This window comes from Carassius auratus, chromosome 49, assembly GCF_003368295.1.
Source record: "Carassius auratus strain Wakin chromosome 49, ASM336829v1, whole genome shotgun sequence".
In the NCBI taxonomy this organism is placed as follows: domain Eukaryota; kingdom Metazoa; phylum Chordata; class Actinopteri; order Cypriniformes; family Cyprinidae; genus Carassius; species Carassius auratus.
The window spans coordinates 1,541,306-1,567,878 of NC_039291.1; the positions used below are offsets into that span (position 1 = coordinate 1,541,306).

The 26,573-nt window shown below is 37.4% G+C and overlaps 3 protein-coding genes and 1 long non-coding RNA gene across 10 annotated transcripts in view; 2 read left to right on the forward strand and 2 right to left on the reverse strand.

Moving 5' to 3' along the window:
- The first annotated feature begins 680 nt into the window (after positions 1-680).
- On the forward strand, positions 681-7,030 carry LOC113066009 (zinc finger X-chromosomal protein-like). Of its 3 annotated transcripts, none has more exons than XM_026237565.1 (8): positions 681-1,069; positions 2,047-2,145; positions 2,226-2,540; positions 3,035-3,187; positions 3,279-3,416; positions 3,508-3,624; positions 3,996-4,145; positions 4,600-7,030. In XM_026237565.1, the coding sequence occupies exons 2-8, from the start codon at positions 2,079-2,081 to the stop codon at positions 5,832-5,834; spliced, it is 2,175 nt and encodes a 724-aa protein (XP_026093350.1). In that variant the 5' UTR covers positions 681-1,069; positions 2,047-2,078; the 3' UTR covers positions 5,835-7,030. The 3 variants fall into 3 exon arrangements, with proteins under 3 accessions (XP_026093350.1, XP_026093351.1, XP_026093349.1); XM_026237564.1 differs by having other exon boundaries at positions 684-1,069; positions 3,490-3,624; XM_026237566.1 differs by lacking the exon at positions 3,508-3,624.
- Positions 6,864-8,595, reverse strand: LOC113066012 (lipocalin-like). 2 transcript variants are annotated; one of them, XM_026237569.1, is made up of 6 exons: positions 8,425-8,595; positions 7,991-8,130; positions 7,826-7,908; positions 7,619-7,732; positions 7,428-7,529; positions 6,864-7,344 (listed from the first exon to the last, which is right to left on the reverse strand). In XM_026237569.1, the coding sequence occupies exons 1-6, from the start codon at positions 8,518-8,520 to the stop codon at positions 7,265-7,267; spliced, it is 615 nt and encodes a 204-aa protein (XP_026093354.1). In that variant the 5' UTR covers positions 8,521-8,595; the 3' UTR covers positions 6,864-7,264. The 2 variants fall into 2 exon arrangements, with proteins under 2 accessions (XP_026093354.1, XP_026093353.1); XM_026237568.1 differs by having other exon boundaries at positions 7,826-7,911.
- A 4,262-nt stretch (positions 8,596-12,857) lies between these two features.
- Positions 12,858-22,951, reverse strand: LOC113066013 (uncharacterized). 4 transcript variants are annotated; one of them, XR_003279110.1, is made up of 8 exons: positions 22,735-22,949; positions 22,527-22,644; positions 22,302-22,406; positions 16,547-16,735; positions 16,231-16,410; positions 16,002-16,110; positions 14,946-15,046; positions 12,858-13,138 (listed from the first exon to the last, which is right to left on the reverse strand). It is a non-coding gene; the product is annotated as an uncharacterized LOC113066013 (long non-coding RNA). The 4 variants fall into 4 exon arrangements; XR_003279109.1 differs by lacking the exon at positions 12,858-13,138 and adding an exon at positions 22,146-22,214 and having other exon boundaries at positions 14,278-15,046; positions 22,735-22,948; XR_003279111.1 differs by lacking the exon at positions 12,858-13,138 and having other exon boundaries at positions 14,278-15,046; positions 16,501-16,735; positions 22,735-22,951.
- Positions 22,952-23,306: 355 nt separating this feature from the next.
- LOC113066014 (phosphatidylinositol 5-phosphate 4-kinase type-2 alpha-like) overlaps positions 23,307-26,573 on the forward strand; it is a 29,351-nt gene continuing 26,084 nt past the window's right edge. The window contains exon 1 of the mRNA XM_026237571.1: positions 23,307-24,169. Coding sequence (XP_026093356.1) covers positions 24,029-24,169 — 141 coding nt within the window. The 5' untranslated portion in view covers positions 23,307-24,028. The remainder of the gene's footprint in view (positions 24,170-26,573) is intronic.

The window sequence follows — 26,573 nt, forward strand, 5'->3', positions numbered from 1 at the left end:
GGAAAGTGTGGGTTGACAAATTAATGCTTAAATCAATAAGTAATGCTTATTTATTAAAAGTTGGGACACAGGTCCACAACAGATATATTGGTTTCTATACCTTATATTAAACTTGATCCTGAACAAATGTTGTGTATTAAAAACCATGATAAAGGTGATCTATAAGCATGTAGTAAAAGTTTTTTTTGAGGCTTTTGGGCAGCAGTATACCTTAATGACCTCAGTTATAGTATTTAATTTTCATCGCTAAGCTAACTAAAAAAAAGTGTTAAATATCATAATGTTGCGTATACTTGTATGATGTCACAATTTTTTATGTATATATATATTTTCCTATATTGTTTGTTATATACTTTTCCTTACTTTTTAATGTATGCTAATAGTTCTTGTTTATAAAAGTATGTCGGACTGTTCCTAATGTAAGAACAAACTGACATGTTCAAGCGTCTTTTTAAAAAGGAAAAGAAAAAAAAACGTAAAACCATGTCAGTAACCGTGCTTGCATTAAACCGTGAATGAAGTTACTCAGCAAATATTTCTAACCAAAACAATTTTCATTAAAAGCATTTATGGTCATTTAAACCATTTTTATAGGCATAAATCCCTAACTGGCTAATATCCCGAGCTCGCTAATCATTCCGCATCATACGCTTTTCACGCCACTGCAAAATAAAGCCCACAAATACTCCCTCACAAGCGACTTCCGAAGCGCTTAACAAAATCATCCGTTTTGGGTTTACTCAGCCTAGTTTTAAAATGGCCAACGCGCAGAAAAAATACAGTTTGCGGGCCTGCCAAAATAACCGGACTGCGGCCACTTCTCTCAGACTCCTTCCGCATTTTCCTGCGGCTCCGAGGCAGTGACGTGCGCCTCTGAAGGCGGTGTAATCTCCGGCGGAGCTGGAGGCTGCAGCGCCGCGGAGCGCATCAGACTCGGCCCCTCCCCTCCGCGCTCCGCAGCGGCCCGCCCTGCTCACACAAGAGCCCCGTCTGCGCTCTGCCCGAGTCTGGGGGTGGGAGAAGGAAACGCGTACGGCCTTGGAAACGAAACAAAAAAAATATACAAAAGGTAGGCCGCTGAGTCTTAACAGAATATTAAATTTGATATTCGATAGATTAGCATCAGATGCGATATTTTGGAGTCTGGGAGAAATACGTATTTATCCGTTTGAGAGATTAACGTCGTTGCAGTGTTGCGTAGGCCTTTGTTAGCAGCGAGCCGCGGCCTTCAGAGGCCTCGAGTAGGCCGCGGAGACGAAACCCTCGAGACCTGCACGACTCATTCATAAGCAACTACACACTGATTTACTGTACAGATGGGTTACGCAAGCTATAATTGTGTTGTGTTGTCATTGTGGACATAAGTATATATTTATGAGATTTGATGAGTTATTTTAATTTATTCAAAATGGCGATTATTCGAAAGGGGGCGCGTCTGGGAATTTATATGAGTGGGCGGGGCAGTGCTCATCGAGGTAACGCCCCTTACTGGCACAGAAGCGTCAACACTACATTACAGTATCAGATTATGGGATTGATGGAAACTTGTTTGCCTTACAGCTGCTGTACTAAAAGTATAATAAACTCATTCCTATTGTCCAGTTATTTTTAAAGCTCTGTAACAGAAAATTGCAGCATCACAATATCTATAGTATGAAAAACAGATGTTTATTTAGAGATTTGCTGAGGCTTGCATTTAACCATGTAATTAAATTTAAATTAAAAGATTTAATGATTTACATCTTAAAAATGTATATTTATTATACAATATATCAAGACATAGATTTGATTGAGATATAAAATGTATAACTAGAATAACTTAATTGCTTTAGCGATGGACACTAGAAAATAAATATGAATGTATGACCTGGTTATTTTATAATTTTCTTTGTGATGCTGTTTATCTTTGTAATATCCCAAAAAAGACAATTCTGTCAAAATATTATATAATGCTAAAATGATGCTGAATTGCATACAAATTTCACGTCTTTTATGTTCTAATTGTGTACTGATGGTTTTATTTAATTTTGCATGCTATTCCTGTAGGTCTTATATTATGCATATGACTGGTGGAGAAAATGGATGAAGATGAAACGGCTCTCTCTCTACATCCCCATGAGCCCAAGATCATATTCCATGGGACAGGTAAACAAACAATGCCTGATGAAGTCTCTCTAATTGTTGTTTTATGAATGGAAAGACATCTATTTGTCTTCTGCATGAAGAGCTTGATGGAGAAGACGAGGTGGTGGTTGAACTGCAGGAGTCGGTTCTGGTGTCTGATGTGGAGGGTGAGAAGATCACGGTGCATGGCCTCGTCCACGAGGAACTGGTCATCCAGGAAGCCGTCGAGGATGTGGTGGCGGAGTACGTGCCATGCACAGAGGAAGACGAAGAACTCGGCGCCATTGCTGTGGAGACCTGTGTGATGTCACCCGATGATGTGGCTCTGGAGGAAGAAGGACTGCATGTTGATGTGGTGACCGACGCTCAGGTCCAGGAGGATCCTGACACCTGTGGAGACTACCTCATGATCTCTTGTGAGTGGCTTCTGCCTATCAGAATAGAGCACTTGTTGAAAAGGAGCTGTGCATTTCAAAAAGAAAACCTGTTTGGTTTGGAAGTGACTTCTGTGTTCTATTATATTTGTTATTATTATTTGGGATGCAGAATATATTGCTGCGATTTCTGTTAGTTCCCATTATTTATTGTTATTATTAATATTCTTATTTTATTTGAATTCAGAGATTAATTTAATGGTTGATATTCATTAGAGAATTGTGCATGTTCAGTTGCTTTAATTTTAGATTACCTTTTTCATCATCGAATCCTACACTCAAGTTAAAAACATTAATAATTGAATAGCTCTAATCTGTAGCAAATCTCCATACCATACCAAATTCAGTTCATGGTTTAAAATAACTTATTTTAGAGCTTCCACTGTGTAGAACAAGATAAACATAAAGCATGACTTTTCTTTTTTCTTTACATTTAACAATAGAGTATGCATGTTGCTTGCTTGGTTTTATTTCAGTGGATGAGACTGGAAAGGTGGTTTCTGACGAGGATGCTAAAGTTACTATCGAGGGGACTTTAGAAGACCCTGAGGATGTGGAGAAGGATGATGAGGGTCAAGAGGTCATCAAAGTGTACATCATCAAGGCGCACCCAGAGGAGGAGGGCTTGGGTATGTTCGGATGATGCTGTACTTCATTACAGTTTATATCAAACACTTTTTATTTTAGTGTGGTGTTTATAGATTTCTGGATCATTTACAGGAGGCACTGTCGACATAGGAGACACAGAGCTAGATGTTGATGAAACCGTGGAGCTGGTGGATCCTTCTGGAATGCCGATAAGAGAAAAGATGGTGTACATGTCAATGGATGAAGCCGATCAAAACCAGGATGATATCAGTGAGTCCCTTCACTGTCAGCTGATTATCAAGTCGTTTCCTCCGAGTGATAGTATGTGTTTTTCCTCAAACAGATGTGGCTAAAATTACAGATGAGGTTTATATGGAAGTGGTGGTAGGGGGTGAGGACCCTGGCAGTGCTCAGCGGACACTTGACAGTGCTTCGCTCAACAAGGACTTCATGCCTGTGGCTTGGGCAGCTGCTTATAGTTAGTGAACCATGCATGTTTTGGTCATAATCAAAAGTTGCATTGTGCAGTGTTTTCCACAAGGAGTATTGAACACTTTAACATTCATTTTGGGCAGTTAATTCTAAAGAAATATGCATGTGTCCTGTTATCCCCCTGTATTATGTCTCCTAAATCATTAGCTACAAAAGAAATGTTCATATTATGAAATGGACATTTTTATTCTTTACATTATTTCAACTGATAAAGGCTTCCTGATAGACTTTGAGTCTTTATGCCGTCACTGAGACGAGTTCTAGTTCATTAATCGAGCCCTTTGTAATACACACATCTCTTTAATCTGCAGTACAAGACAGCTTCTCATTATAACCTTTACATATGATGTCTGTCAGGTGGGGAGGAGAGTGAAAGCTGTGAGAACAGGAAAGGAGCAGCCAGTGCTTTACTTCATGTTGATGAGTCTGAAATGGTCGAAAGACTCAGCCGTCAGCGGAGCAAGAACAGGAGCAAAAAACGTTCTGAACTCCGGCATGTTCAGACAGGTACATCTCTTCTACACTTTCAGTTTCATTGTGTGTTAAATTTATATATATATTTTATTTTATTTTTTTTTTTTTTTAAGTTAAATATTTTTTGATATTTTATTTCATTAAATATTATTTTTTGCCATTCAAAAGGTCAGTATCGAATGTAATACTTCTATTACTTTAAATACTTACATTGTTGCAAAAGATTTGAATTTCAAATAAATAATGTTGTTTTGAACTTTTTTTTCTTTTCATCAAAGCATCCTGAGAAAAAAAAATTGAGCAGCCACTGCACTGTTAAGAAATGTTTCTTTAGCAGCAAACCAACATGAGGGTCATGTGACACTGAAGTAATATTTAAATAAATGCAGCTTTTAAAGAGAGAAGAGATTTGAAAAGCATTACCCCCATATCTTTCAGTTCTAGCATATTCATATCCATTCATGTTGGTTTACTTTTTAAACTTCAGCAATCATCATTGGACCTTACGGCCAGCCTCTTACGGTTTACCCTTGTATGCTCTGTGGGAAGAAGTTCAAGTCGCGTGGTTTCCTCAAGCGCCACGCCAAGAATCACCATCAGGATGTCGTAAACCGAAAGAAATACCAGTGTACGGACTGTGATTTCACCACTAACAAAAAAGCCAGTCTCCACAACCACATGGAGATCCACACCCTGAGCAGTAAAGCGCCTTTTGAGTGTGAAGTCTGCGGAAAAGAGTTTCACCAGCAGGCGACGCTGCTCTCTCACCACCTGCAGCACCACCACCGGGAATCCAAACTTCAGATCCCACCGCCCGCCACCAAAATGCACAAGTGCAAGTTCTGCGAATACGAGACGGCAGAACAAGGACTTTTAAACCGACACCTTCTCGCCGTTCACAGCAAGAACTTCCCGCATATCTGCGTGGAGTGTGGGAAGGGTTTCCGGCATCCTTCAGAGCTGAAAAAACACATGAGAACCCACACCGGTGAGAAACCGTACTCGTGCCATTACTGCGACTACAAATCGGCCGACTCGTCCAACTTAAAGACGCACGTGAAGACCAAGCATAGCAAAGAGATGCCCTTCAAGTGTGAGCGCTGTTTCCAGACGTTTGCCGAACCCGACGAGCTGTTACAACACGGACTGACACACGAGGAGGCCAAAACGCACCAGTGCTCCCACTGTGAGCACAAAAGCTCCAATTCCAGTGACCTGAAGCGCCACATCATTTCAGTTCACACCAAAGACTATCCACATAAATGTGAAGTGTGTGGAAAAGGCTTCCACCGGCCGTCGGAGCTCAAAAAGCACTCGGCTGCCCACAAGGCTAAGAAGTTACACCAGTGCAGGCATTGCAATTTCAAAATCGCAGATCCATTTGTTCTCAGTCGGCATATTTTGTCAGTGCACACCAAGGAGCAGCAGGCCTTTCCTGACAAAAAGGGTCTTAAAAAGCCATTTGGACAAGGTGCCCATGGAGGTAAGAGAATTTTAGGAGGTGCCGGTTTGTCCAAAGGCAACCGGGAGCGCCGGATTTACCAATGCCAGTATTGCGACTACAGCACAGGCGACGCGTCTGGTTTCAAGAGGCACGTGATCTCCATTCACACCAAAGACTATCCTCACCGATGTGACTTCTGCTCGAAAGGTTTCCGCAGACCGTCGGAGAAGAATCAGCACATTATGCGGCATCATAAAGACCTAATGCCTACCATGTGACTTCTGCAATCAGAAACCCATTAGGAAAAGCTCTGTTCTGATCCATTATGGTACAGACCGACAGGCTGAAAGTGCAAGGAAATACAGAAAAAAACAACCAGTTTGTCCAGTTCCAAGTTGCTCTGCTGTAAAGTTCAAATCAGTGTTCCAAAGTTGAACCAACCTTTCATGAGAGTCTAAATCTGCTGACGAGCTTTAGATTAATTGCGAAAATAGATCAACTTGCGTACTAATCCGTCAAGGGTGGACGACGTGCATACCGTGTAGTTTTATGTTAGCGTGTCTGGTTATAAATTTGAATTGTGACTCCTGTATTGCATGTTGCACGAAACAAGTCTGAACCGCTTTGGTGATCGTGGCGTGTTTGTGCACATGCGTTTACGAGTGCAAAATTCTTGAGAATAAGGCATGGATTGACTCCGTTGGCTTTAAACTACGGTGCTCATGCTTTATCAATTAGTATCTTAGCTCCAGATGAGCAGAATGTCTGATTAAATAGAACTGAAAAACTCAGCTTATGCTGTGGCTGCTAAAAAAAAATAAAAAAATTTGAGGTAAAGAAAAAGGCTGTTCAGACCAGATGTGCTTTTGGGAATCCCATCTTTCATTTTCAACACTGTTGCATTAATTTACTAATAACAGCTGTTATTTAAGACAATGAATTTAGAATGTAGGATAAAGGGTTTCTTGGTAATGTTTCCAATAATTGATATTGCAAATAGTACTCAAATCACAAGAGATCTTCAGGTTTAACCAGGGTGTGCAGACATGAAATCTGGCCAAATGCCTGGTTATCTAAATTCCTTTTAATTTAGACGCTAGTTTTGTGTATTTCTTGAATATGGCCGTTTGGCTTTTGCTCTGTTGTCAAACTCGCCTTCAGATTATAATTATTCAGATGTTTAGGGCAAATTTTATTTTTTACACAGATACTGAAAATGTATAATTTGGAATAAAGAGATTCTAAAAAATATATATATATGTTATATGTATATGAAATATTTGTAAATACAGAAGTAATAAACAGTATTTTGTGTCCAAAATGTTCATGTTTTTATTTTTCATTATAAAATGAAATGCAATTGGAGAATTTGAATGAATCGCACCAACATTTGTAAACATTTGTTCAGGCACTGTTCATAAACATTTGTTTACAGGTTTGCCATATCCGTTACGAAACATGTTTGACACATTTACAGGAGGAAAAAACATCAAGAGCTGAGCTCAGTTTGTTAAATTGCATCATTTGGATAAGGTAATGCTTTGCCATTCTGTCCCCCTGCTGCGAGATATTCTTTGGATAAGCTCTGTAGTTGCAAATTGGTCTGTCATGCTGAGCACAAGAAGTGTGTGTAAGGCAAAAAGAGAGACTGATGTTTGCATTCAAAATGAAAGCGACGAAAACCAAGCAGGATCCAAGGCCAGCAAATTCACAAGGGTTTTTCAGTTGAAATGGTCTGACTAGCTGAAGTTGTTTGGCTTTGGAGAACTTCGACATCTGGGCATTCTCCTGTAGAACAGCAGGTACAAAGTTAACAAAAATGTCAAGTATTACAAAAAAAAAAACCTTCAGATTAAATTCTCAAAACATACCGACTGATGGCAGTATGGCAATGTTTTCCTCAAGGATGCCATTGTCCAGACTGAACTGCCTGAACTTCTCCTTCAAGTCATCAGAAAGTACTGCGGAACGACCTGTAGATGACACATTCAGGGTCCGTTTAGCGTTTATTCAAGAAAACATTACAGTTAAATTGTGTAAACTGGACAAGTCGAGCTCTTACTGTAGAGTTTGTTGAGAACCTCAGAAATCCCTTCCTTGGTCTTGATGGTGTGAATGAGACCATACTCGTCATATTTGGCATCGACAACACGCATGTCGTTGTCATTTCCCCAACCTGAAAAAAAAAAAAAAACATTTAGGCCAAAGGAACATAAATAGTATTTTTTTTAAACTGAGCATTAGCTGAAGCAAAAGCAGGATGACTTACGCTGGCTGTGGAAGACAAAACGTCCTGGGGTCTCAGTTTTCTTAGCGAGGTGTGTCATTCTCCAGCAGGAGCCGTTAACGTCACTGCTGAACGAATGAAGTCAGTTAAGTTATTCTTGTAATTATAAGAGTATTTATTAAAACGGTTCTCCTGGCTTGAACTTACTTCATACTAGCGTAACTGAGATCAAGGTCTCCGTCCTCGGTAGGACGCATCATGGCAGTGCCCATCTTCATGTCTGCCTTGTTATTGACAAACCATTTCGAATTTGTTGCAAAGCCAATCAGATACCACTTTCCTCCCATCTGCAAAGAATATAACAATTGTAGACCAACATTCTTAAAAATAAAGGTTTCAATCTTTTTTTTATTTCCTTTTTTTTTTTGTGATGAATCTTTACTTCTTACAAGAACATTTTTTTTCTTACTGTGCAAATATTGAATAATATAAAGAACCTTTTGGAAAGATTCCATGGAAGTTTCATGTAACCACTGATGGCTTTAAAGAACCTTATTTTAAGAGTAAACCTGAGAACATCCTTAAAACTCACTTAGATGCGTTCATTTATAGCATTTTACAGTAAAACTGCAATCTTTTACCTTTTCTATGTCGAAGTCAGCCATGGGCAAGACGTCAGCAGAGGCGAACACTGCGCAGAGCAGAACGCACAGCATCTTTAAAACGACAGTCGTCATGGCTGCAGAAGTGTAGGCTCTCTCTCTGTATACGGTTTAGAAGGAAAAGCTGACTGTGCAGGGAGGAGAGGAAAAGCAGCCCCTCTTTTATCCTCAGGTTTGAGCCCCCCAAACCCTCCCTCTTTTAGTCCCTCCCACCACCGAAGACACAGCAGGAATGATAATTACAGTCGTTACACAACTTGCAACATGCACGTGTGGATTTTTCAGGTAGTATATGTGGGTGTTTTTTATGCCTTTTATAACCCTCAGTCTGATTTCCATGTTTGGTCTTCATGCAATACATGCAAAAAATTTGTATAAGTTTCTAATTGCTTATCCACGCTGCATTTATTTGACCAAAAATGCAGTTATACTGTTAAATATTATGATTCAAAACAACTGTGTTCTGTTTAATAGTTTCAAATGTCATTTATTCCTGTGATGGCAAAGTCTTCGATGTCACGTGATCCTTCAGAAATCATTCTAATGTGCTGATTTGATGCTCAATAATTATTATTATTATTGCCAAAGTTTAACCTGGTGCTTAATATTTTTGTGTAGACCACTTTTAAATAGTCTTTGATGAATAGAACGTTTACAAGAACAGCATTTATTTCTTTTTGTAATCGTTTACATGTCTTTGCTGTCACTTTTGATCAGTTTAAAGCATGCTTGCTGAATAAAATTAAAACGAGTTAATTTCTGTGTTAGATATTTCTTCATATGAAACTGATTACCTTGGGATATTTTTTTTGGAATGTTGGATGTACCATGTTTAGCCCTTGTGTTGTGTAACTCTGAAAGGATGGGCAGGCAAAGGCTTGTTTTGAGAGTTACATCACAAACCACACTAACCTAATCAAGATGCCTTTGCCTTGTTGTCAGTGCGAATTCCGTTACATCTAGAATGAGTTGAGAAGAGTCACCACTTTCAATAGCTACTTATTAGCAAGGATGTAACCTAAATAAATTAAAGATTAAAGGGATGCACTTTTCTTTAATATTTTTGTACCTATTATTTTGAATGCCATTGTACATGAAACACACAAAACCTTGAAGTTACAAATTATGTTTATTGGTGAAATTATTGCCACAATGCTTTATCTCAGTGCTCACAAGATGCTGGTCTGCAGGACAAAGCAATGGTAGCGTCGTTAGGTTGTTAGACAAAAAAAGAGGTTATACAAAACCATGCAGTTTCTTTGTGTTACAAAACCTAGTTTAAATTATGCAAGTTTAGCAACACATGCCTGTAAAGCAGAAAACGTGATTCTAACACAAGCGGGAGATGCACAAATGAGCGGATTAGTTCATTCTGTAGGGTAAAAATATATTATTTCAGCCAACATCCTAAAACCAAGCAAGAGGCACAGAGCGGTCGAGAATTCATTTTGCACGTAGTGAAATAAGTTTTAAGTTTTTATGTTTTATGCCGTTTATGTTGTGTCACTGTTCTCTATTACTGTTGAGTAGCCTAGCCTATTTGTACACGCTTAGCGAATCGGTTCACTCGAATCATTAAAAAGAACTGTTACAAAATGAAGACTCGTGCACGAATATGACATTAGAATCAATCAGCAGTGCGATGTTTATAAAGAAACAGTTATTAAATTATTTAACAATATACATGTAGTCTGTAACCTTGGTAGTGGCTAATGGGGATCCAAATAAACAATAAACAATGGTAATTTTCCCTGCTCTCTTTAAAAAAAAAAAACACCGTAGCACAGGAGCTGTAGTCAGCCAGTTTATATGAAATAAATATACAAATATTACGAATACGTTTGTTATATTATAAACAATCAATATAAAATAATTATAAACAAGCATTTGGACACTTTCTGGTTGCCAGATTTAGTGGAACTCGGCCATAGGTCACCTGAGAGAACCCGATGGCTGTGAAAATAAAAATGTTATCTTTGTTTAACAAAGATGGTTTAAGGTTAAACAAACATTAAACCAAACCATAATCATAGGCCTATAGTGATTAATACTCATTTTCACAACCTTTCTTTAAAAAGTATTTAAAATGACTTGATGATTATAAAATAACTTTCATCTATCAACTGTCAGTCCAGGTCATGGGAGCATTTCGCAACAAAGATTAGACATCAGTTCAGATAGTGGTATGAATGAGGAGCTTTGAACACACAGGCGTTTGTGTGTTTAGGCATTTTTTTGTGTTTTAAATATAAGAGGAAAATACCTATGAAAAAAAAATATATTTATTTTGACAAACCTAGCTGTATCTTGACCATCAGATGCTTCTGCTTACATCAGCTGTAAAAAAATGAGAGTCTATACAAGTTCCCAAAGGGGACTTATTTAAGGTTGCATAATACTCACAGTATGTTAATTAAGTGAAAAAGTGGTGTGACATACAGCCAAGTATGGTGACTCATACTCAGACTTCATGCTCTGCATTTAACCCATCCAAAGTGAACACACAAAGAGCAGTGAACACACACACACACTGTGAACACACACCCGGAGCAGTGGGCAGCCATTTATGCTGCGGCGCCCGGGGAGCAGTTGGGAGTTATGTATGTCACATAAATTACACACAAACTGTGAACCTGGCTTTATCCAATATTCTGATTTTTGTTCTAGAATTGTATGCAATTTAGCAGATATTTAATTAGACAATGCCTTATTTGCATATGTAAACATACCAGAAATGTAGTACAAAACTTTTAATACAAACAAGTGTTTGGTTAAACCGAACTATATCATAAAGTGAATAAAGATATGCTGAAAAGTCTTAAATGCAGTGATTAAAATGTGTCTTAAACAGTAGGCCTACACACCTTTTCACCAGTGCATGAATATATTACACATTTTTTTTAATCAGGTAGTGTAAAATCATTCTGCGACAAACTATGCATGCATTTATAAAGAAAGGTATCTGCCGTCTGTAGAAACAACATTGGGCAAGATTAATGGCCTATTAATATGAATAATGTTCACTTATAGCCATGATGTGCCTTTTTTATTCAATGTGCCAAAATGAATTTCTATGTCATAAAGGAAGTTTAAGTATTGCTGATCAAAGCTGATGTTCTGATCTGGAGCTAGATTTTCGATTGTCTTTTCTGCTTCAGATTCTTTGGCTTCAGTGGTGTTGGTTTAAATCATGCTGTTCGTGCCTCGGCAGGCTCCCAGAAACTGAATTACACGAGCACAAAGAACAAATGCAGCCAGAAGCTAATCATGAAATCGGTTCTTTTTAACATGTTGCTTCATTTTATTCCAAGCTTCCCCTATACAGCTGTAAGAAGTTTGCTAAAATGAGTCAGTCAGCTGTCCAGTGTTGCCCAACACAGATTCGGTTGATTACCCTCTACTCAGGTTTATCATTAACTCATAGAAAAGTTTCTTTTTTGGCAATGTTCAACAATCTGAACTCTGCAGCCAAGTGAGAGAGACAAAAGTTTCACACCTCACATCCACTTCCTTTAATCACTCTCTCCCCTTATTTCCATCTAAACACAGGCATTACAAAGACCATCTTAACCACCTTTCTTAATCAAAGTTCATTACAATGCAACTATTCATGTTCATCATTGTTTGAAAGGTCTCTGTGTGTCTGGTAAAAGGGTCTCATTCTCATAACAATAGAACAGGCGGCCATCAAGATTAAAGACTGAAGACAGACTACTCCCAGGTTTTTCATGCAAATTATCTCAAGTATGTAAATCTCCCTACAGAAATCAAAAAGTTAGCCATATGCAACCCCCAAAAGTGGTATGCTAAAATCCCTGCACATTTGGTAGCTTTGGGGCTCTTAAAGGGATACTCCACCCCAAAATGAAAATTTTGTCATTAATCACTTACCCCTGTAAACCTGTAAAAGCTTCATTCATCTTCGTAACAGAATTTAAGACATTTTGGATGAAAACCGGGAGGCTTTTTACTGTTCCATAGACTGCCAAGTAAGCTACACTGTCAAAGTCCATAAAAGTATGAAAGACGTCATCAGAATAATCCTTCTGCCATCAGTGGTTCAACCGTATCCTTCTGGTGTGGCAGACTCAGAAGAGTGTACGCTGCCTGCGTTCAGCTCATAATCTCCAAAATGGTTTTGGTTGATTTATTCCAACTAGTCTTGGTGTTTTTAACTCAAGTATATTATAGTTAGTCTGTAACACTGCAAATGTGTGCTAATGGATTAAAATGTTTCAGAGCTCCGTCTAACTCATTGGCATTAGTTATGTAGCCTGTACTCAGACTGTAGAGGCTATAATGGGTTTTTCCATTTAGGACAACAGCAAGGTGATGACTTAAAACCCTTTTCATTTTGGAGTCAGATGAATTTAAGGTTATGTATTTAAGAAAAAATATTTTATTTAATAAAATACATTTAATATTTGTTGCGTAAAAGGAAAGAAAGTTAAAAGGGTCCTTCTGCTGCGCCAGTGGCTGCCGTGTTTTGCTACATAGGCCGATGTTAGCAAACAGCACAAAGTATGGTTTCCGAAAAAGCCAACACAGTGATTAAACCGACTGGGCGAAGGACAGGAGTCTGCAGACGTACACGCTTGAAGGACAGTGTTGGCGTGACTCTCACCTTTTTCCCATGTCCCGTGAGCCTCAGAAGCACGGCCACCCTGTTCCTGAATCATATTTCGCTTCTGAGCTGTTGGAGCAAAAGGCAAAATTTGATTTATATTTAAGTTCTATGATTTATAATAATAGAAATTAATATTTATTTCATATTTAATAGATTTAATATTTTAATTGAATATTTTTTGTCAATTTATAATTTTGTTATTTTGTTACTCCTCATAACAGTATATATTTAAAAATATCAGTCTGTCTTCTAGGAGAATTACACGTTTTTTTATTTAGGTTTTTTTTAATTCTTACCTGAAAAGAGGGGAGTCACAGCAAACCCAGCAGTACATGCCCAGCTCATTGTGATTCAAAGATGCCACTGAATGGCTTTCAAATAAAAAGTGTTTACTTATTTATTATTTTTTTCTCAAAGACATATTAAGGTATCCAGAAAATTGTGGGATATTATTTGAGTTACCAAATGAGCTACTTTAAAAATTATTATTAGTTTGTTAACCTCTGTGCCTTTTTCTCTTCAAAAACATTCATTGTTTAAAAAATAATAATAATAATAAAGAAGAAGAAGAGGAAGAAGGAGTGTTTCTTCCTTTTTATATTTCTCTAATTAAAATGTTTCTAACAAAAATGTATTAGGAATGTAATTAGCAGCATTAGTAATTAGTAGTATTTTTATATTTTATATTCTAGTATTCCTTTAACTTACAAAGTCAGGTGACTCTAATGATGTCATTCTCTACAGTGACACCATTTCTGTTAATAAATCAACAACATGAATTTGATTTCTATGATGTTTTGTGGTATAAGTCAAAGAAATCGAATAATGCATTGCTATATCATCTAATAAGTATTAAATATAATACTATTATATTTAAAATTATATATATTATGCATTTATTTTAGATGCATAATTTGAGTCATTTCCGGCGTCAGTAGAGATGATGCAATGTAACTAAGATTTGACCAGAATTCACATACATTTTTAAGATAATTTATTAGAATTAAATTCACTTCACTAGAGTATAACAAACATAACATAAAATTATGCATTAATCAATTTCCTGTTGATTGATTTTGATGTTAGAGGATAACAGGGGATGGGTTTTTTTTAGGAAGCGTTATTATAAATTATGGATCTGTATTTTGGCCAGAAGCAATGGATTTGTGGATTATTGTGATGTTTTTTTATAATCTGTTTGGATTTTCATTCTGACTGCACCCATTCACTGCAGAGAATCCACTTGTGCAAGTGATGTAAAGCTACATTTCTCCCACTGTTTAAATTCACTATTCAAAACCGTCAAACTACTTTTCCTAGAGCTGTGGATCTAATTACTTTTGTGCTCACTTGGCATTTCACTCATTTGGATGGTAGAACAGAATCCACAAACCCCAAGATTAGTGCATCAGAACTAACACAAAAACAAGCATTTAAAGTGGTCAAGTAATGTTCTGTTTGTAATTTAGAATCTGTACATGTAATTAACTTGACCTGAGCATAAATTGTGTTGCTTGGACCTCAGTGGCAGAAAGCGGCCCATTTCTCCTGTGGGAGCTCCCGAGCCATGCAAAAGAATTTCCCTGGGGGAAATTCATCTGTCTACATCAGTCTATTGTGCAATAGAGGTATTTAATATTCAAGTGTGCTAATGTAGAATTATAGTGTGGAAGAGGGCAGACTCTGGAAGTCTTTATTTTCTACAAAGAGCTTGTTTTCTCTCTGATGTGGAAAGAAAGAGTTGTTTATTAAATGTGCCCCTACAATGACTAAGCAGTGAGGAAACCACTATTTGTGAAGCTGTTTTAAACAATGTTTGAGCAAGATTCATGTGGTAGTCATTTGAATGCCAAAGCATATCCCTTTGCCTTACTGATCTGGGGGTTTCCCATTAACTGCAATAGTGGCTCGATGTTGGTTGACAACTTGTTTGGATATTTCCTCCAAGGTAGGAACCCGATGACCCTTTCTTATCTGCAGAAGGATGAAGGGAAAGGACGAGAAAAGAGATTGACTGATGTGTGCAACCTCTTTATTTATTTTGTCTCTTGGAAATCATTCACATTTGGACCTGTCCTTGGTCGTAGAAGCCATCAGTAGTTATATCACCGGCTGACAGGTGTCTTGTCAAACTACACCTCAACGATATATTACTTTCCAGAAGCTTCTGTAGTGTCAGCTCACTAAATTTGTTGTTACAGTTTAGTGACAGGTTGATTTCCTGGAGTATCTCCAGAGCTCAATAAGACAGATGACAAAAAAACTAAATGACCAACAATAAATAAAGAGACCACTAACCAGCCAAAACATATGATAGAGTAAATCTCTCAAAAGCAGAATCCTTGTCATATTTCAGCCCCAAATAAAAATATATATAATATAAATCAAAATACACTATTATTAGTAGTATTGCATTATGGCATTATTTTTATAAAATGAATAAAAGTAATCTTTAATTTAATGTACTACAATAATGCAATACAAAATATATATATTATTAAACTGTAACCTATTTTTATATCATTGAAGTGTTTGTTGTTTATAAAATTAAATCAATGTATTTAAATACAAAAATTCTGTGTTTAGAATATAATGGAAATGGCTACATTATCTTATTTATATAAAATGTCCTTATTTATATAAAATTCATGCTCTTCTAGAAATCGCATCCTTGGGATTTACTACCATCTACTGGTGGTTTACTTTAACAGTTAATCAGTTCATTCTGTAAAAGTTTTAAACATCTCAAACCTTTTAAAAAATAATAGTAATATTTAGTAATATTTTTAATATAGTAATATTATTAAATGTTTTTAATCCAATGCTCACAGCATCCATTTGATGAATGGAAACTTGACTCATATATTGTGTTCATATAAAGAATGTGAATCAGGGAAATGAAGTGTATTTCAGCATAAAACATGCTCACCTGGCATAACGCAATTCTAGAGCTTTTATTTCATCATTTGCACACACATGAATTGCCCAGGAAGCATTTCTTCGGATTTCAGCATTCATAGATTTGAGCAGTTCATCAGCTGCGAGAAGAAAAAAAATCAATTACCGAAAACCACACATAATGCAAAGTACAAAAATATCAATTTACGTCCTTTGTAGCCACTGACACTCAGCAGATAAGCTGTGGTGATAATATAGACCTTTGAAATTGACTCTTTTGAGCAGAGCACTTTTGAGCAGAGCAGTCTGCATCACAGAGCAGTCTGCATCACAGGCCAGTGATGTTCATCAAGACTGGTGCTGCATACACAACTCCTCCCTTGCAGCTGTCTCGCAGCTGTCGCACCAGGAGCTTGTCACCCTCTGCATCATATATAGCACTGAAAAGGGATAAAGGAAGGTGCATTACTAGAGAGCTGTGCAATAGTGAATTGATTAAAATCATGTTGCATTTCAAAATAATGTCTTACTAAGCATTGAGATTGTTGCTGCTGGTCAAGCTGGACAGGCACTTACTCTCATTCTCTTGTATGAGAATAGATTGTCGACCGCACAGTCATTTCTTTTCATAAGGCAACGCCATCTTCCTTTTAATCTACCAAAAGCATTTTCAACCACTACACGTGCTCTGGAGATTTTCATGTCGTAGACCCGCTGTTCCGCTGTTAGCCGTCCAGTGTCAATGAATGGTTTTAATAGCCAGTTCTGCAAGGGATAGGCAGAGTCTCAATAGTAATAATATGTACCAAACACAAATATACATCCTCAAAGCACTAATATGTGCCATTAAAGATCAAAAATGTCTTCCTATGTTACTAATATAAAGAGAATTAATATATACCTATAATATAAATACACATTGTTAAAGTAGTAACATGTCCTCTAAAGACATCAATAAGCAACTTTAAAGTACAAATATTCTCTCTTTAAAGTTGTAATTGATCCTCTTAAAGGTACTAATAAGCACCTGTTAAGTACTCATATGTACATGTAAATACATATATATGACCTTGAAGTCAATATGTGTCTTAAGTCGTTGGGATATGTTTGTAGCAATAGCCAAAAACTTACCCATTGTGTGAGTCAAATTATAGATTTTTCTTTTATGCCAAAAATCATTAGGATATCAAGTAAAGATCATGATCCATGAAGATATTTTTTAAATTTCCTACTGTAAATATATTATAACTTAATTTTTGATTAGTTATATGCAGTGCTAAGAACTTAATTTGGACAAATGTAAAGATTTTTTTTTTTTCAATATTTAGATTTTTTGGCACCATCAGATTCCAGATTTTCGAAATAGTTGTATCTCGGCCAAATATTGTCTGACCCTAGGGTCACATACAGTATGTCATCTTAAAGTACAAATATGCACCCTTAAAATACTGTACTAATTTGTCCTCTTAAGGTACTAATATGTAGTATATTTAAAGTAGTAATATGTCTTCTTAAGGAACTAACTTGCATTTTTCAGTACAAACATGTACTAATGTGTGTCAAACCTGTATGAGTAGCAGAACACATAATATTCTCTTCTATCAAGAGTCAAGAGTCATTTATTCTACATTTGCATAACAAAAGGGAAAACTGGGCATTTAAATGCTTGTGACGAGGCTCAGACACACAATGACAATCACAAGACCTAAAAGACATTTTTTTTTGAGATTTTTGAGTGACTTCAGTGCCCATAGGCAGAAAGACACGGATAGAGCATTATATACAAATAAGTGGCAGTAACAGATACAATAAAGGTAGACAGTATTAAAGGGTACATAACATACACAGTTTCACCTAATCTCATGTTAATCTTGAGTACCTATACTGTAGAATAGTACTGCATCCTTCATATATCCAAAAAGTCTTTAGTTTTATCATATTTATAAAAGAAAAATACAGGTTTCTGGAAAAAGCAGAGCTCCTGGAGGCGTGCTGTGAGTGGAGCTATAATACTGATGTTTCGTGTTGTTTCCATTAACACATATTCACTTATGTGCTGATTTCCAACAAAATACATAAATCTGATGCAGTTGTACTTACATGAATTGGGTCTTTTATCACAGGGACGACTCCAAGTTTTAATAGCAAACGATGTGCAAATCCAGCATCGACTTGGGCCTTGTTTATAAAACATTCGTCAATCAAATGAGCAGAACACACAAATGCACTTGATACACTCCATTGCTGCCCCAGAAAAACAAACTGCATCCACTGTTCATGTAACGCTGGGTTCTTGGGGAAGCTGAACACGGTAAACTTTTCCTCACATCCAAAAAAAACGTATTTGGAGGCATTCTCGAACAAATCCTATTTTGAAGTGCGTCAGTGTGTGCGGTCTGGCTCTCTTCTGGTCAATGTGTTTGCGCGGGCGTGCTTTTCCGGAAGAAATGCTCATATAAGGACTTCCATTCTCATCTACGTCATTAGATCCAAGGTTGAAAAAAAAAACAGCCGAAACTTGTACCAACCCGGAAGTAAGATTTTCGTCACAGAAAATCTCAGTCATTCTTCTAAATAATTTGCCAAAGAACTTGTAGCTCTTAACTGTCTTTAGTATCTCTCCATTGATGTGAATGGGAACGTGACCCTCTCTCTGTGACTTCCTGTAGTCCATGATCATCTCCTTGGTCTTGCTGACGTTTACAGAGAGACTGTTATCAGCACACACACTGTGAGTGCATTAACCTCATCCCTGTAGGATGTCTCATCGCCATTAGTCACAGGATAGTAGTATCATCAGCAAATTTGAGGATGATGTTGGAGCTGTGCTTAGCAGAGCAGTCATAAGTGAACAGGGAGTACAAGAGAGGACTGAGTACACATCCCTGGGGGGCACCAGTGCTGAGTGTAAGTGAGGAGGATGTGTGATTGCCAATTCTAACCACCTGGGGTCTGCCGGTCAGGAAGTCCAGGACCCAGTTACATAAGTGACTGTTAAGACCCAGATCTTTCAGTTTGGCTATAAGTTTGGTAGGGATGATGGTGTTAAATGCAGAGCTGTAATCAACGAAAAGCATCCACACATAGGTGTCTCTTCCTTCCAAGTGTTCCAGGACAGAGTGTATGGCCATTGCAATGGCGTCATCAGTGGATCTATTTGAGTGGTAAGCAAATTGTAAAGGGTCCAAGGTGTCAGGCAGAGAGGAGCATATGTGGGATTTGACTAGCCATTCGAAGCACTTCATGATGACTGATGTCAGTGCTACAGGGCGGTGGTCATTCAGGCAGGAGACAGTTTATTTTTTGGGAACAGGGATGATGGTGGTTTGCTTGAAGCATGTAGGGATCACTGTTAGTCTCAAGGAGAGGTTGAAGATGTTGGTGAAGACATCTGCTAACAGGAGAGTGCAGGCCCTCATGACACGTTCGTGTACACCATCTGGACCTGGAGCTTTCCAGCCGTTGGCTCTCTTGAATGCCTTACTCACTTCAAGTGTCATTAGAACCAAAGGCCAGGTGTCAAGGTCAGCAGGTATTTTCACAGCAGGGAATGTGTTGCCTGTCTCAAAGCGAGCATAAAAAGTATTGAGCTCATCCGGCAAGGAGTCAGACAAGACACACCACTGCTTTTCCTTCCTTTGTAGTCAGTGATATAGTGTAAACTGCTCCACATGCGTTGGGGGTCAGAGCCATGATATTCTGACTCTACTCTGTCCATAAAGTCTCTTTTGGCTGATTTCATGGTTCTTTGAAGGTCATATCTGGACTTCTTGTAAGCAGTTAAATCCCCAGAGTTGAAGGCAGCAGTTCATGCTCTTAATTTGGCCCGCACCTCACCGTTGACCCATGGTTTCTGGTTTGGAAATGATTTAACATTTGGCTGGGACAACATCCTCTGTGCATTTGTTAATGTAGCATATCACACCATCTGTGTAAAATTATATGTTCCACAGTTAGAGTTTTAGGGCCCTATTTTAAAGATCTAAATACAAAGTGTAAAGCGCACGGCGCAGGTGCACTCAGGGCATATCCAAATCCCCTTTTGCTATTTTAACGATGGTAAAACATTCCATGCAAAAACCCATTTTTGGAAAGGGTTGTCCCTATTCTCTTAATGAGTAATGGGCGTAACATTCTATAAACCAATCAGAGTGTCATCTCCCATTGCCTTTAAGAGCGAGATGCGCTCGCGCCATAGCCGATCGCTATTTACATGGTGGAATTTGTTGGCGGAAAAGCTCCATCATTACATTTTTATATTTATAGCCTACACAATAATATTCTTTTACACTGTAATCCTTTTGTTTTTAATATTTGGCATGTTTGTGTGATGCGCATCCCTGTGTGTAATAAGCAAAGTCACGCACACTGTGGACCCACCAAGAGGTGCATTTCTACCAACGCGCTCTTTAAATAACAAAAGCATATTGCACCATTGACTTTAGACTTTAGACCAGGTTTGAGTTGGTCTCTTTAAAATAGCAATAAGCCAGAAATGCGCCTGAACACAACTATTTTTTAGACCAGCACACCCATGGGTGCACAAATGGGCACAAATGCATTTGCTAATTAAATGACGTGATGCTGGACGTAAAAATGCGAATGGCGCCGGACTGAAACTAGCAAACAAACTTGCGCTGCACCTTGCGTTGCAGTGCGCCAGGTGAATGATAGGGCCCTTAGAATAAAATGAGAGTGAATTATGACAGAATTTAGATTTTTCTGTAAACTACCCCTCTAAGGTGCTATAATGCATTGTACATGAGGTACAAAGCTATTCTTCAATTTTTGCACATTTTATCTGACAGCGTATGGAGCACAAACTAATTTGTCAAAAAAGAGAACTGAGGCTTTTTTTTTCCATCTGTGCCATCCCATTAACAGCATTACCCTGTGCTTCAGGCAGTGTGGATGTGCCAACAAATTGCAGTGATGTTCCTTACCAACCATCGTCTGAATAAGCTGCAGAGTTCAAGATGAGCCTGAGAGCCCCCTTGTGCAGGTCACTAAACTCCTATAGGGAGAAGACACAGCTGCAATAACTGCTTTTCATTGAATTGCTCTCAACTTGCATATGGAAAGTTTGATTGCTGGTAATGACTATGGTGACTATGGAGCAGTTTTCAAAACGTCCTCCTGAATAATTCAGATGAGAATAATAATTCTATTTTGGTCCAAAGGATCTCCAGGATTCTGTCAAAGCCCTGCACATTCCTAAAGGCCACACAGGTTTCACTGTAAGTGGTGATGTTCTCTGTGGTGCGCTGTTCAAGTTGCTGAACAACTGGGAAGTCTGAGCGTGGCAGAAATAATCACGGGAACTGATTAAGTAATTGATTTTAACTGCATCCTTCTGCTATTCAAAGAGTTATGCAATTAAAGTTGATTGAATATCTATAGCATTGTCTAACACTTGAGTTTTGTTAGTGCTGTAAAAATACCACTCTGACCGATGCCTTTTAGTCTAATTCACAACAGACCTTCTGTCTGACTCGGACATCTGTTGTATAACTTGTACAAGTTTAAAGATGCACTCCACTGAATTTTACTTCACATCAGGGCCCAGGCTGGACAAGAGCTGAATTAGAGGTTCAAGCCCTTTGTAATGTAATATTTATTTATGTATTTATTTATTTATACACTACCATTCTAAAGTTCAGTATTTTTTCAAATGTTTTTAAAAGGAGTTTCTTATCCTCATCAAGGCTGCATTCATTTGAACAAAAATATTGATAAAATATTATTACAATTTAAATAATGGTTTCCTATTTTACTTTAAAATATTATTTATCCCTGTGGTGCCAAAGGTGAATTCATCAGTGAATTTCACATTATTCTAATATGCTGATTTATTATCAATGTTGGAAACTAATAATTTTTTTATTTGTCTTTTGGAATCTATTGTTTTCAGGATTTTTTGATAAATAAAAAATAAAAATAACAGCATTTAATCAAAATAATAATATTTTGTAACAAAAAAGTTTTATGACAAAAGTTTGAGGTCTGTATGTTTTTTTTCTTTCATTCTGTTTTTGAAAGAAATTAATACTTTTACTCAGCAAAGATTTCTTATGTGTGTGTGTGTGTGTGTGTGTGAGAGAGAGAGAGAGAGAGAGAGAGATTGAGAGAGAGAGCACTGAAATTTAAAATAAAATGAAAAATAAGTGCCAGTTACCTTCAGGTGATAGTTTGCTGATTATTGCAGGTATCACATTCAGTGTCTTCAAACATTTTTTAACTTCATCTGTTTAAATATGACAACTAAAATGAAAGCTATGCTGCTGAACATGCTTTGATTTATTAACAGTGCCTATTTTTGTACCCTACGTACTGTTAGAGACCATGATGCCCAGAGACATGACAGCATTCCTGCGATATGAGACGAGAAAAGTTTCATTCGCTCCCAAGCACATCAAAGAAGTCTTATTCAGATCACCTAAAAATAGCAGAACAACAGCAATTCACATACAGAGATGGATAAAGTAGAGTCGCACATGGGAATATAGTGAGCACTTACTCTCAGTGACCTAGACTGAAAGACTAATTACATTGTTACCTTTTTCTGAGAGTTTGTGGATGGCCTCACAAGCTTCTGCGAGCACTTCTCCTTCAGGAAAGCTGAGCACGACAACCGCTGACGCTGCTGGTTTTCTCTCGATAGGTAAAGGGTCGAACTGAAATAACAAGACGTGTAAATTATTAAAAGGTTGTAAAATATTTTAGAAAAGCCCTGCAAAATCACGCGCGGAGAAACATTTTCTCACCGCGTCTTTCGAGTATGGCTCAGTCTCTTTATTTACTTTATTATTATTTAAAAACTAACACACCTTAACATGATAAATAATATCAATAAACATTTTAACAAATGTTTTCTACAAAACAAAATAATAAGCGACTTCTACCAATCGTGAAAATACCAGCTTCTGTTTAGCGTGAAGCTGTTGCTAGGTGACAGATGTCAATTACCGTTTCACCTGTAGGTGAGGCAAGAATCACTCCTTCTGTATTTATTTGTTTAAAGAGAGAGAGACTTATGTCGTCCATGAACCGTTAGCTGGCTCTGACGTAATCATTTATAAAATTATACACAAAATGATTTGATAAAAATACACTTTCAAGAATATCTATATTAAATGCTTGTCTATCTCCTATTGTTATTTATTTATTTATCGGTCTGTAGATCTTTTTGTCTTTGTGCCAAATCAATTTGTTTGTCTTCAGTTTTTCTAGCCATTTATAATTTTTTCTCTGAATCTAGATTGACCTCAATGAAAATAATTATTTGCTTTATAAATCAAAGTGTGTGTGTTTGTGCGTGTGTGTGCGCGTGCGCGCTCGCGCGTGTGTGTAGCTGTCAGTCCGTCAGAGCGGATGAGCCGGATACGCAAATTCACACCGAATTCAGACTCGGACACGTTCCACACTCGGAATACTGACTTCGTCTAAAAATAAACATCTTTTCAGGGCAGACAAACGACAAAGAAAGAAAGAAAGTGGTAGTGGGATTTTTCTTGAGACATATTTGAAGGGTTGATGGCTTAGCCTGACTGGGGTGAGTTAACGTTAGCATGCTAACGGAGCAGCGCCGCAGTGGATGTCTCTCCATCCGCTCTTTTTTCTTTAAATTAAACTGACGTTGCTCAAATTGCATTTGCTTATTCATTTTCAGTGTTATCAGCCAGTATTTGTGCCGTCTTTTCTTTTAAGCATAGTGTTTAAAAAGCTCCCGAGGTGAGACTGGCTAGTTAGCAAGTAAGGTACGTTAGGCTTACTAATGAAGTCTTAAGGAGTCTTGCAGTTTACGGGCGAGAACTTAAAAATAATACGTCTTATTGGTCTGAACATTACTGTTGTATGTAACAGCAGGCTGTTTTATCACATTTAGCGAGATATTCATCTGTCTAGCGAGCTAATACAGCTAACTAACTAGCTGGATGCGGTTAGCTAACTGAACGGAACGTTATGCCAAATTATATTTTACTAAGAGACAGTTAGGACACCACTAGCTTAAAACACTTGTCACTGTGTGATAGTTAATTTATTGTTATACAACATACAATGGCCTCGGCTGGTAACATGGTCTCATCGTTTGCGAGTAAAACAAAAACGAAGAAGAAACACTTCGTGGCTCAGAAAGTGAAGCTGTTTCGTGCCAGCGACCCTCTGCTCAGTGTCCTCATGTGGGGAATAAACCACTCGGTGAGTCAAATCTGCAGTCTTTCTTTTTGTTTGTGTCCGGTATTGAGAGGTCTGCCTTCTTTTCTTTTGCCTAAACTTCAGTGTTAAGGTAAACATTCTGATTAGTTCCTTTAAACACTTGCAGTTGCAAATTAATACGTTCTTAGAGCATGTGATCCAAACCTGTCAATGTTTATATAAAGAATTATTGACTTAGTTATTGTGCTTTTCATTATCCCAGTTTGCATCATATTGATGGAAATTGGCGTAAACCTTAATTTGAAGTTCACTTGAATATAATTTGTAAGTTCTTTGTGTCCTTTTATGTGCATGCTAAGAGGTTGCAAAATAATATCTGTGTGAGTAGTATGGAGTTGTGGGTGAGTAATCATTTCCTGTTGGAAGTTTTGGTTGCAAGATGATAAGCTGAGAGGTTTGCTGAAGCAAGACTCATCTCTGGACTGACTACTGACTGTTATTGCTTGCACCATTATCTGTCTTTGGAGAGGAAAGCCTTATTGATGTGTTTCTTCTATAGGCCTACACATTTCATTTGGGAGTGGTTCATAATCATGTACTTGTTTGTCTGTTTGACTGTGTTTTGAGATGAAGAATAGCAGTATTTGCTTTACAGATAACAAAATAATTCAGATTTAGATGCCTTTATGTGTCCATTTATGTTTGGTGTTACAGTCTTCACCTCCAGCTGTTTATTAGAGGTTTCTCTATGAATTAACTGTCAGACCAATCATACAGCATTCTTTTAATGTTCTACATGAAAGGTTCTAAAAATGTAATTCTTTGGAACGGTTTCAGTATTTTTTTTTCCTCTCTCTCTACGCTCTCTGGTGACATTTTCCTAATTGTAGCTGTTTAAGTTGTCTCAGACATTAACGTTTTGTTATTTTCCTGTCACACATACAGTCCTTAACTGTCATTTTTCTGATTTATTTTATTCACAGTGGATAAATGTAGCCTACATGGGTGATTGACATTTCAGAAAATGTTCCAGTAGAAAAGGCATGAAAATAATGTAGTTATTTGTATTGTACTCATTGCCTTTTGTGAAAACACATCCTCATTGTCATCATTATTATTTTTAAAAACACTGAACATTTATGAAAAAATATCAAAAAATGTTCACAAGCATATTTGTGTTAATATTCATATTGATATTAGTAATTTGTTCCGTTTATTCATGTGGGTTAATGTTGGAATTTAATTAGCTAGTCCAGTGGGTTGTGATTGTTTAAACGGCCTCTAGTGTGTGTCTTAACCTCCCACCCCTCACCTCAGTAGCATTTGCTCCAGTTGTATTCATCTCTATATTGCTTATCAATTTGAGCCCGATTGAGACACAGAGATATTAGTAAGCAGGATCATGCAGAATCTGTGAATAGATTTTTACATGCACCCCTATTTTTCTTCCTCTTTTCTAAAGCAACACAGCATGGCCTCTCCTCCTTTGTCGCATGTTACCAGGGGCGGATCTTGTCTGCGTTTGTGATGTCACAAATCTGGGAAGTAACTCATTGTAGTCCCTACGATCAGTTTATGTAGTCATTAAACTGACAGAATTTTTAAGACAGTATCTCCATTTCCACTGAACTTTCAGTGCCACAACTTTGCAGATATTGTTTATGCTCAAACAGTAACATTACACACTACCTAACGTTGAGTGAAAACGCAATAAACCACCCCTTTAAAAACACATGCAAATGATAAACTTTTGTGACAATGCAGCAGTGGCCCAATCGGGCCAGTGACAAATCATTCAACTTTCCCGAGCGTCTTTCACACAGGCCATCAGGGAGTCCTTTTGTCGAGCCTTGACAAGGGTTAGAAATTAAAAACTCTTTAAAAAAAAAAAAAAAAAAAGAAGAAGAAGAAATTAAACATGAATAAATGATTCATTCAAAATAAGTTTCATTTACACAGCATATTTTTCATTTCATGCCATCTAGTGTTAATTTCGTCACCTATTTTAATGTAGTGTTAGTCTTGTGCCAAATGTCCTTGTTAGTTTTAGTCATATTTAGTCATTCACATATCTTTTTTTGTTAGTGAAGTTTTAGTCGACTAAAAGTCTCATCATTTTAGTCTAGTTTAAGTCAAAAGAAAACTCAAGGTATCTTAGTCAAGTTTTTATTTAAATAAAAAGTGTTTCACATATCTCAAACATTGGTTAAATGTCATAATTACCTGACAATATACACTTGTTGAATGATTTTTGTTGAATGCAAATTTTATTTCAATTTCTGATTTAGGAGACACATTTACAAATGATTAACCTGATCACATTTTTTTACTTTATTGATACTGCTTTTAATCGTAATGCAAAGACAGGTCATCGGGACATAAGCTGTCATGTACAATAAAAGAGCCTGCGCAGCGACAGGAAATATAATTTAACACACAAAGCCTG